The 12,042-nt window shown below is 45.6% G+C and overlaps 1 protein-coding gene across 1 annotated transcript in view; it reads right to left on the minus strand.

The window, feature by feature from the left end:
- Window positions 1-12,018, minus strand: part of ARFGEF3 (ARFGEF family member 3) — an 81,430-nt gene extending 69,412 nt beyond the window's left edge. Inside the window, exons 1-2 of the mRNA XM_026048168.1 lie at window positions 11,900-12,018; window positions 11,088-11,139 (exon numbers count right to left, since the gene is read on the minus strand). Of these exons, the coding sequence (XP_025903953.1) occupies window positions 11,088-11,139; window positions 11,900-11,984 (137 nt within the window). The 5' untranslated portion in view covers window positions 11,985-12,018. The remainder of the gene's footprint in view (window positions 1-11,087; window positions 11,140-11,899) is intronic.
- Between the last annotated feature and the right edge of the window lie 24 nt (window positions 12,019-12,042).

A 12,042-nucleotide genomic window follows, 5' to 3' on the forward strand; every position in this document is an offset into this window, starting at 1 on the left:
GGATCATGCTGTGTGCTTTGTAGGAGACAACTTGAGACAACTTGTAGGTTACCCACACAAAGGTGAGTCTCTGATGAGAGCCTCTGCCGAGCAGGGCTTTGGGAGCAGGAGTGAGGACACCGCACGCAGACAGCGCTCACAGGGACATGAAACAGCTTTCTCAACCACAGTGTCCTGTTCCAAGCTGKCCTAACACTGCGGCACTGAAGGAATGAGCACAAGGTGCTGGCATCCCCATTCCTTCAGAATGGAAAATGCAAACTGCCCTTCACCCCAAACAGTGAGGACCAATTAAAAAAAATATAATGATCAAAAATATATAAATACATAGGCACACACACACAGATGCATAAGGTCACTAAAAACAGCAACCATTCACACTCACAGGAACAGTTTTATCAGAGAAAAGAGCATCTGGCAAGTGTGGACCTTGTTATGTGCAAAGCAGGATAGGAGGGAAAGCCAAGGATGACRATCCAGCCCCGCTCCTACCGAGGCCATCTGGAGTTTTGTCGTAGACCTCCGCGGCACCTGGAATGAATCACAAGCAACTTCCCGGGGTCAAGCAGCAAGACAACAGTGTTACCACCAAGGGCATAACTCCGGGCCAGCATCTTCAGGAGCACGGCCTGGCCTTCCTGGGCTACCCAGCTCTACCATTTCAGCTCTGCCAATGTCAGTCTTGAGAACGTGAACAGCTTTTATACCCAGCACGCCGGGTTACAGAATCACACAGAATCACAGAATGGTTGGGSTTGGAAGGGAGATCATCTAGTCCAGGCCCCTGCTCCAGCAGGGACACCCAGAGCACTCTGTGCTCGGCCAGGCTCGTGAGCCGACCTCCTGCCCCGCAGGTCTGTCACAAACAGCACTGCGACGATGGGGCCGCTCCAAACGGGCAGCCAGAAAGGCCAGAAGAAGCCAGACCTAAGGCCTTGTACCTAAGAGATCACAGAAACCTCTATACTCCCATTGTAGTGGAAAAAGCCTTTAGTGAGAAGAGAATAATGGCTCATTAACTCAATCTCTTGATGAAAAGTGTAAAGAAGACAGGAAAAGGCACAATGTTAATTCTCCCTTGTTAGTGCCTAGAACATGATCTCGCTGCCCACCTCCATCCCCACCATCCTGCCAGGGGAAATGGGGACAACCACAAACCCTTGTCACTGCCTTAAAAGTCACTGCTGCCTCCCTTCATGCAAATGGGGAGAGCTGAATTAGCTTTCAGAAATGGGATTAAAAAAAATATTAAAAATAATGCATGTCATCATTTATAATTAAAAATAATGCATCTCTCTGCACTGAAAATTACACAGAAGCAAAAATCCGAACCTCAGGGCTTTATCGGCATACAGTTTGCATTCCATAACATAAGCCATAGCCTGCAGAACAGAAAGGATTTGATTCACAGCTATTGCCCTTTTCTGAGACGCTGTTTGTAAGATGGGAAAACAGTCCCAGCGAGAGCCTGACATTCTTCAGTCAGAACAACACTGACAGTTGTGCTGAACCTCTCAGCMTTGGCTGTTTAAAAGGAACAAACTATCAAGCATGTAACTCCATTAGACTCACTTATTCAAGCAGAAAATTTGGCCCACCATGAGAAAATAGATACTAAAGATGAACTCCCGACGTCCTGGATACGCGCCCAGCTGCTACCATTAAACAAACTGAACAGAAGCGAACACTGCTGCTGCCCGAAGGGGAAGATTTAATCTGCGCGAAACAAATCCTGACAGTGTAAATATGAACACATGTGCCTATAAAAGTAGAAATATCCATAACACTTCTTTTCCTATGATAGCTTAGGAAATGCTGAAAAACTCCATTAACAGCTTTATGACTGAGATATCAAAGTACAGAAGAATGGAGAAGCAATGGGAAACAAAAGCAGCGTTCAAGCAACAGCTCCTCATGAAGAAAGGAGTATTTTTAGTCCTTGTTCACATTCTAAATAGCCGAATGATTTTGTCCAGAGCTTAAATATGAATCTCCTACTTATCAAGAGCATTACAGCCTAGCTCAGATGGAAGTGTGTGGATCTTGAAGCATAAGAATATACGGCAAGTTCTCGAGCTTCTGCAATGCAGGAGGTCAGACCAGAGAACTCCAATAAACCACATCCTCCCAGCACCAAAATCTGTGTCTCCATGCAAGTAACAGTTTGCAGATAATATACAAAGAACTCTTAGAGCAACGGGATGAAAAGCAAGAGCTGGAGCCTTCCAGGGAAACCTTTCCTTTGAAAAAGGACTAACAGGTTTACAGGATGTTATCTTTATGCTGATATAYCTTTGTGCAATGATCATGACACAAGCCCTGTGTCACAGTACTACAAGAAATAATAGATAACTTTTAAACAAACTAAATAAAACCAACAAARCAGTTGCAGCCCTCTATAGTGCAGAACTCGATATAAATTCTGACTAGCTTGAACAGGGCCAGGATTTTGCCCCACGTACTCACCCAAGGGCACCATCACTCGGGAGCCCCTGGCACGGATTCCCCTGCCAAGAGCTCGGCCTCCCACAGCCAGCTGTAGCTTTACTTTTACTAAAAGGCTTGTGACTTTTGATTGAAGCAGTTTCATTTTTCTTCCTCCTCACTTGCAGTTTCTTCTCTTTTATCTCATTCTTTTCCACTTCGTACACTCCAAAATTCTCTTTACTTTTACMCACTTATCTAGATACGTGCAGGGTTCTTTCACTTGACAGGAGGTTTAATTCTCTTCTTTCCATGTCTGATTTTCTCTTTCACCTCTGCCACTGATGGCACCTCTCCCTGGAGCTCTCCCTGTGTTTCTCTCCTCCAGGTCAGTATTTCCTTTTTAATTCCTACTTGTTTCATCTGTCTCCACTTCCCTTGAATCTTTTTGTTTTACAAACCAAGGCACAGAGTAATAACTTCATCCAGCACTAAAATCCATCTGCCTCTGGTGGAAAGGATATGATTAAAAACTCCTAAGAGGAAATTTTATGACAGTGGGGACACGGAGAGAAGAATAACATCTAAAYGTAACTTCAGAGCTAGAACCTGAAACTTCATTGAATTGCATGGCACTGAATGACCAAGTGGTATTAGAAACGTGGCAGCAGCATTTCTACTGTTCTGTGATTTAGGCAATTTCCAAGAGAAGTGGATCTGCCACAGCAGCAGAACTCTACCCAYTGGAAAGGCAAACGTGAACTGCCCCATCTCCCACACGGCCCTAAGGGGCAGAGGCGACAGAATCCACGCAGGCTGCTGCGACCAAACAACTCGGAAGGGCCTCTCGGCTCGAGAGCGCTGCTGGGGTCATTTGTTTCCCCGCTACACCTTCTAACAACACTCGGATTTCAACACCAACACAGTTTCTAGGTAGTAGCCTGATATCGCTAAGATTAAAACAACAACAGTAACAACAAATTCCACTCACGTAATAACAAGCAAGCACACAYACAAGCACACTATGTACCTTTGCTCGAGAGGACAGGAAGAGAGATAACAGAGAGCTACTAAACAATATTAAAGTGGATAAGGTCAGAATAATAACCAGGATGTTTTCAGTCTCCAAAGCTTCAGTGCAAATCTCCAAGAGACGTAACCATCACCCTCCCTAAAACAGCCACCCCTATATTGGTTCTCTAAGCACAACGTATGAGTCTCTTGATAACTCTGCTCTTAAGGAATCTGATAACATATATAAACCCAAGAAGATCTTCATTATAAAGAAATCTGTATCCTTTGATCTTCTGGGTTACTTTATTGCTTATCATTTGTAACTATTCAGTAGTCCCAGGAATAAAACAAACAACAAGCAAAGTAGCAACACTGGAGGTTTACTTGAAGCACGGCATGAAGATGAGGTGAGGTTCAGAGTACCCATTCTTCACGTACACAATATGGCCTTAGGTAGAGCACATATGGAAATCTTTGAAAGCCTACTCGGTACTAACTGACAGCAATGCTTTTAGCTAGGGCTCTTCCATGAAACCTCTCCTTTCTATGCTTGGTGAGCCTGGAAGGGAAGTTGGAAAACTCTGAGTACCCTCAGAGCAATGGGCAAAGCACCTGAACAGAGCTAACCTTCCTGTTAGGAAAGGCTGCACAAGGCTGAGAGAAACACAGGCAGATGAGACATGAGAAACAAGACACAAATGTACTATAGCATGGACATCTTTTGTCCATTATAGCTAGGTGGCTTGGAATCAGAGGACGACTTGGTAAAGAAACAGGAAAGAATTAGGTATTTCTGGTTTCTACTAGCTATGCCTAAACGTTAATGCTGCAGGCTGCAATTACATTCAACTTTCAAAGCAGTGCATCTTAAATCCTCACAGACCTAAGGGATGCTTGTTAAAAATACCTCCACATTTGCATTGCACTGTGCATTTTATTGAATGTGCTGAGGAGCAGCTAGTATTTCTTAAACAAGCATTCAAAGAAACCAGACACGTAGCATATTTCCTGCTGCTTTGTTGCCTTTTGCACAATGTAAATAAAAATGGTGATAAGACAGTTTCATTATTCCCACCCACCCCTTCATCTTTTAAACAAAGAATCGCCATGATTGCACAGAACTGCACAGAGACCACAACAGATTCAAGCAGCATTTCACAGGCAAACAGTTYACACAGCTTCAATGCCACTTTTCTTCTTCTATCCACCTGCTTCCCCACCTGCCCATATTTCATTCTCTAAGGTAATCATCAATAGCCTCCTAACTTTCTCATTTTCTTCTCCTTTGCAGTCGTAAGAGTGCTCAGGTATATAAACCAAACACTCACTGCTGATACTCCATTATCATCCTCTCTGGGGGTCAATATTTCAGTTGCATTTATTGCTAGAAGCTAGACAAATACTCAAAAACCTGCATGACTCCCTGATCTTTTATTGGTGATATTCCTAAACCGAATGAATGATAGTCCTTCAGGCAACATATAGGGCCAGTCACATATTCCAGATAAAACACACAGGTGTTTTAGACATCAGACAGTGCTGTGCTGCCTTGCTCGCCACTGATCCCCAGCCCGGGGACAGGGCTGCGTCCAAGTGGGTTTGGAAGATCTCCAGGGAAGGAGACTCCACAACCTCCCTAGGCAGCCTGTGCCAGGGCTCTGTCACACTCACTGATAAGACTTTTTTCCTTAAGTTCCTGTCCACTCAAGGACACCAAGAGGGCCATGCCGGGAGCCGGGCTGCAGCTCGTGCACGGACAACACGGTGCTCGCTCCGCAGCAGCTCCGCGCCGCCGCTAGCGCCTCCCTGCCASATGCCTCCCAGGCACCTCATCCCTCACTTGCTCCAAGGGCCGAGCACGACTCCCACTCCCAGCAGGTTCAGGAGGGGAGCACAGAGCACTTAGCACCAGGTGGCTGCAGCAGCAAGGACGGGAAGCAAATGGTTTTAACAGCGACTTCTCCAGGTGTGGAAGAGGGAGTGTGCTCGAAACATGTCCAGAAAAGCTGGCRTGCAGACATTCCTTGCTCCCTGTTCCTTCCTTGTGGTGCAGAGCACCTGCTCCATTCATAAAACTCTTCTGAACAAGAGAAATTTTAGTCTGCTGCTGCGCAGCTTCACAGTATTCCACAGTGGCCCCCGACTGCAGTGGCGTGGGGGGTGAGAACAGGACAGCACTGCGGCACAAATGGGAGAAATACATTGGGAAAGAACACAGGGAATTACACCAAATATGATATTTTGCTGGGTGTGATTCAGCACACTCAGTTCTGCTTCTTAACAAGAAACGGGTGCACAACTTTATTCCATGGTCTCCTTTCATAAACCCCACACCTGCTTGTTTTTCATTTTTGAAACCCCATTTTCTTCATCTTGGAACAAGTTTCCAAAACCAAATCTTACTTTACTGTCACTACAAACCAGGCAATTAAAGAAATCAAATTAAAATAAATAAGAGAAATCTTGGAGAAAATACTCTGTAGGGCAATCATAAAATTTTGCTGAGGAGGCAAGCCGCTAAAACAAAAGCTTCTAACCAAATGGGAGGAAAAAAGAAGAAATGAAGCACTTTTTTCCAGGTCCCTTATGTCTCAAACTCTTTATTACAAGCAGCTGAAATAAAGCATGCTATCACTAAAGCCCTGTTTCCCTTACTTATTATTGCTGACAGCCGCTGCCCTGGTGCTTCCACCTCGGCATGCCTGGCCATCTGCTTTTACTGCGCTGTAATTCAGGCAGTTGCCCTCAGTGAGATTAGGGCTCCCATGCCTCCTCTTAGGAGCAGCGTATCTGTAATCTCATGATTAGAAACGGGGATTAAGACCTTTAACTTCCCAGTTCTAATCCAGCAAAACACTGGCTAGTTTTGAGAAGCCAATGTGAGGCACCAGAGGCGTGTTGGCTTCTGTAGGGACGCGCGTCCATAACCAGCACCTCTGAAGGCCACCAAACCAGTTCTGAATCTGGGTTTGTGCCTCTATTTTGTTTCAATTACTTTCTATAGCTTTTAAATACAGAGGTATGCAGCAAACAGACTTGCTGCAGAGATAAGTAAGCATTGGGAAAGTGTTTTAGGTTCTTCCTTGAAGGAATGCAAACTGTGTTAGTTATTAGGCCAACAYGATTCACCCAGCAACGTATCTCTCAGTAAAGTCTACAAGTGAAGTTGTGGGCTAGTGAGAACAGCAATTCATAGCATGGAAAATCTTGCCTCTGTATCATTTTCTGCACTCAATCATATTTCTCTAAGAGYAAACAGATAACAGAGACAAGCTCCACAGTTCAAAGTAAAGTCTGCAGTGATGTTTCTACTACACCAACAGAGGGACAAAAAAAATCCTTTTGCCACTTTTATGGTCTGAGGAAAACAAATGTGATGATAGGCTAGTARTCAGACCTGGAAATCGAAGGAAATGTTTCCAGGCTATGAGGAATTCCGTTCAGGATTATGAAAAGTTTCCCAACAGAGAACAGTATGGACCTGATAAGAAATTCTGTGTTTAAGAAACCACATTCCAGTGAGGGGCAGCAACACCAACATTAACAGCTAAAACACCAGCAAGCCACAGCCTCTCTCAAGAGTCTCAMGCAGCCTCCTCTTTGGAGCACAGCATCCACAGTGATGGAAAGCCACTAAGCTTTACACAGTTTGTAAGGAGCAGCTTAGTTACACAGAGCATTCCAACAAAAACTTTCAAAACCAAAGCCTTTCAAGGTGGTGTATGACTGGCAAATGTTGCCTAGCCTCTGATTTTAGAGTCTAGTATACTATCCTCATTCTCTCACTTTCTTATATATGTTCAGTTACCTCTCACAGACCATGTTTCAGCCTCTTAAAAAAGATCCACACTGGATCAATTGTCCAGGTATCAGCCAAAACAAGACTGGGTCTGTAAATGATTGACATTAAATTGAATTTCATCTTGAAATTACTGTGGCCCAACTCAGCAGCAAACAAGAGCCTGCACCATTGCTCGCTGGCAGACTACATCAGCTCTCTCCAGCTAGTTTCCATTTGATCAATTCACCAATCAAAACATCAGCACAGCAACTCCTTTTACCTAATTCATTATTTATAAGGCATCCATCCAGCCWCCTGGAGCACTTGGCTTATATTTAATTTTCACAACATCTGCTCATTGGAGGTGCAGACATCAGCTCATTGTGCTGGCAGCACTGACCCGGGTGGGCGATGTGACGTTCCCMTCTCAAGGCTTCTGAGGCAGCCTGTGACAAAGCCTTGAACTGACTTGGGGTCATTTCCATCTTTGGTCACTTTAATCACTCTTTACTATTTAGCACCMTGGCTCGATACTCTGCTCGCCCAGTTACTGCACTGAAAAAGCTTTCACTTAGACTCCCACCTCAAGGCAGAGCTGGCAGGACCCCGTAGGGAAACCCACATTTGTTGCAGAGATTTGTATTTCTCTAGTAAGCAAGACATTTAAATAACACCCCCTATCAGAATTAAGATTCAAGGTCATTAACTATGATTTGTATTCATAAGTTCAATTAACATAAAAGGAAGCTGAAGAGCAAAATAGCCCCCATTTCAGCTCTCTAAAGATATACCCAACTGTTCCCTATTAAACTAATTAAAGAAGGACATTACAGCCTGCAAGTCCAATCACTGCAAGCCCTCAGGGCAAAAGAATCCCAGGTGCTCCCAGGCACAGTGGGCACGTGCCATCTAAACTGCTGCCAGACACATGCTGGAAGCAGCTCTCATACGAATGCTACAGCTGAACCCCCCAACTGCACAGGCTTCAGGAAACCCCATTTCCCTGCCTGCCATGTGCTCAGGAAGAGAGGCATAATGTAAGAGAAGGAGGTATGGAAAAGTCAAGAGCAAGCTAATAATGCTAATAATTAACATGATAATAATCTAACCCAATGCTACGTTGTAGATAAATGTCACTGATACAACACATGAAAAATAAAATTAATCAACTATTCATTGTCTGATGAGAACAGAAAGAAATACCTTATCCTCCCTGTTACATTAGGATCTTAAAAGAAAGCATTTCATTCCACTCATCTACAGCTATGGCTTCAGAAGCAGCAAATGGCCTGAAAGCAGTGGGTCAGCAGGCAGGCAGTAAGCAGCCAACAACTCCTCCTTTCAGGAGCARACACTGCTCCTCAGCTCCAGGAGGGAATGAAGCTCCTAGGCAAGGGCACGGCTGTGTCCTGCTCCACGTCCCTTGCTAGGGGAGGGCAGGTGCTGCCTCCTGAAGAAACAGAAACCACGTGGACGTACAGGTGGGGTTCTTACGAGACCTGCTATTGCTGAGGAGAGCCAGTACCATCCCAACTAAATGTGACAGCTCATGAATCTCTCTGCCCCACATTCTTCTGCAGCATAAATATGCCCTAGACTGTGAACTGGCCAAAATACAAAGCGGAGAAGTGCTGAACTATTTTCCTTGTACTCACTATATTCTAAGGACACATCAAAATTTCCAAGTGAGCAAACTAGAGCATTTTCCTTGCACATACAATATTCAGAATACTCATTTAGCTGCTGCTCTTGGAGGAGATTGCACAAATATATTTTTTCCACTGATTTATTTGACACACTGCCTTTAACTCTAAAAATATGTTGCCATTTCATATCCAAGCTGGACTATTATCCCTTGCTAATGTCTCGCTTTAAAAGGGAGCAGCAGTCAGAGCCTGGGCTCTGTTCAGGCAGATGATGCAATCTGCTGCTGCTGAGATGAAAGCAGAAAAGGGGCATGTTCAGGATCTCTCTGCTCTGCCCCTGTCTCAGGCTGGTTTTGCTCACTGCAATCGCATTGCTGCTTTTACAGCACCAGGAACCAACTCTCACTGGGTTGCTCTTGAACAAATAACAGGCAAGGCGAGCTCTCTTCAGCTTTGCATTGACACATCATGTAGATGAACTCCAGGTCAAGATGTGGCCCCATTTATTAGCAGGGTAAAGCTGACTGGTGGAAGTGGCATCTCCTAGACTCTGCTCGCCCAAGATTCAGCCCAGCTGCCTTTACACCACTGCAAGGGTCCCATAACCRAAGCATTCATTCAGGCTCTCATGCATCCTTCACTTTGTAAAGGCACAGAAATAGTGCATCATTACTGACGAGTCTAACCTTACAGTTTACTTCACCTTAGCTGCATCTGTCAAAGTATTAGTTTTGTTTCAAGCTAATTTGATGTACAGTGGAGGATGCCAACTCAAGAAATGCAATATTAATAACACGGGGAGAAAAAGGAGGGCATATCCTTAAAGAGGCAGTCRGCAGAAAAGGTAGAAATGTGCTAACAGCTAGTTCACTCCTTCATATGGAAGGAGAAGAGTGTTTAAAGGCAAACAAAGAGACCGTACACTGTATTAAAGATGAAGGCTGATAAAGGGGAAGATAGGGAATCCAGTCCTCTGCAATCACAGTGCCAAGTAAGCATAATCAAATTCTAATGGAGCTACTGGGAATTACCCAAGCAGCTGTTCCCGGCCACTCGAGCAGGGTTGGAAACGTGTGTGTGTCTGGGGGTGGTCATGTCATGCCATTCCCTGCCGACACGAGCTCCCTTGTGGGCTGCAGCCAAGCGCAGCAACGAAACCGCTCGTACTCCCTTCATATTTGGTGGCTGCTTTGGAGTGATGCAATCTCAGGTTCCCTAATCCTCCTTGCACAAAGTTGCACCAAATGCATCCAAGAGAAGCAGTAGAGAGAAAGGAGGTGGTAAAATTACTCTCAGAAAAAAAACACAGCACCCCAGCAGCAGAAAAAAAAAGAAAGGTTGCCTCTGTCAGCAGCTATCTGGGAAGACTACAGGTCTGGATAAATGCACAGCAATGCTCTGTGAGTTCTCTGATAGCCTCAATGGCCTCTGACTTGAACACTTCAGAATCAGAGGGGCCTCTGAATCCCGTAGAGCTCAACCAACTTCTTCCATGATTTGTTGCTTTCTGAAGCCATGCAAACTCCTACTRCCCACAACACTCTCTAGCAAGGGAAGCCTATACATTTAACATCTCAACTGTGAGCTGTGCAAATTACTATCTTCTAGTATCGAACTTCGCAGATGCCAGTTTCTTTTTATGTTTCTTAATAATCTTAAATAGCTTGGGGCTATTAAATGGGGGCAGTGCCATCTTCTATTTACAGACAGACAAATGGAGGCAAGAAGAGTAACAAGGCTTACTTGTTAATAATCCAACAGGCCAAAGACTTTATTTCCCACACAGCATTCTGGCTATATGAGACATCTTACAGTTTCTCGAATATTTATTTCCAGTAAAAAAAAAAAAAGAAAAAAAAAAAAGAGCTAATCTACATTTAGAGGTAAATATTCATGCTGAGACAGCCAGGAAGGATCAACTGTTACATTTTGAAGGCTGTAATTCAGAAGGCCATAAAACAGACTTCTTTTCTAACCAAATACCAGAGCTATACTCCTGTCTACATTTACGCTGTTCTTTAGATTTCATTCAAAAATGGACTAAGGACAAATCAGCAAATGATGCATTTACAAACAGTACATACATGCATAGGTATATATGTACCTAAAGTGAAAACATATATATTCAATTCCTTCTCCTGTCTGCCTCATTTGTAAGTCAAACTGTGAATTTGATTTTACAAATATAGCTCTACAGCACTGGAGTCATCACATGTTCTTACCTTAGCTGATAYGGAGGTATCTTGGTGGCAGCATCAGGAGAATCCAAGGTTTCTGCATAAGCAAAGGAAAACAACAAGACCTTTTAAGCTCAGCCACGGWAATTCACCCACCTACAGCCTCTGCATCAGCGATCCCAGAGGGAGACCCAGGGCTGCCGAGGGATGTCGGCCGCCACTTTCGGAGCCTCCGGAGTTCCCACATGTCCGTTCGGGCTCTGGACAGCTCCCTTCCCTGCGGGCTGCCCCTTTCCCGGTGGCCAGGAGCGGTGCAGAGCGGTGCGGAGCAGCACGGCCTGCGGCGTCCACATCTCGAGCCATCCCAGGGCACCGCACCGACACGCGACAGCAACAGGTATCAACTACAAGGGACTCTGCTGTAACCTTGTAAGCAGACGTGGGGACCCCAAACATTCCCTGCTGCCCGCAGGACCCGGGGCAGCTGCGAGCCTCACGGTAACCCCGACACCAAGGGGGGCTGGTGCTCGGGGCCAGCCGGGGTGCCAGGGGCAGCAGCCCGGAGGCTGGGGCGGCTTCAGCTTCAATTCACCCGAGCTCCCGTTCAACCCGACCGACACGCGCTCGCGTCTGGTTTGTTTGTTTAGTTTTTAGCAATTATTAATTCCATTATGCAGCAATGCCAGAAGAGCTCATAGGATATTATATTTATATTTATATATAAATATATATATATATGGAGCAGGCAGCGCAGCAGAAGCGGCCGGCAAAGAGACCACGACGGCAGCGAGAGCCCGCGTCCCGCCGGGCGGCCGGGGAGGCGCCGGTGCCGCCGGGACGAGGCCGCCGCCGCTCACCGATGGCCCCGGCGCAGCTCTCCTTGATGGCGCGGTGCTTGCTGCCCGACGCCTCCTTGTGCAGCTTCCGCAGGATTTCTTCCATGGTGCCTGCCCGGGGCCACCCCGCAGGGCGGGCGGCAGAGCGGGGCCGCCGCCGCCGC

The sequence above is a fragment of the Nothoprocta perdicaria genome, unplaced genomic scaffold (genome assembly GCF_003342845.1).
Source record: "Nothoprocta perdicaria isolate Ctin4 unplaced genomic scaffold, notPer1 scaffold_52, whole genome shotgun sequence".
In the NCBI taxonomy this organism is placed as follows: domain Eukaryota; kingdom Metazoa; phylum Chordata; class Aves; order Tinamiformes; family Tinamidae; genus Nothoprocta; species Nothoprocta perdicaria.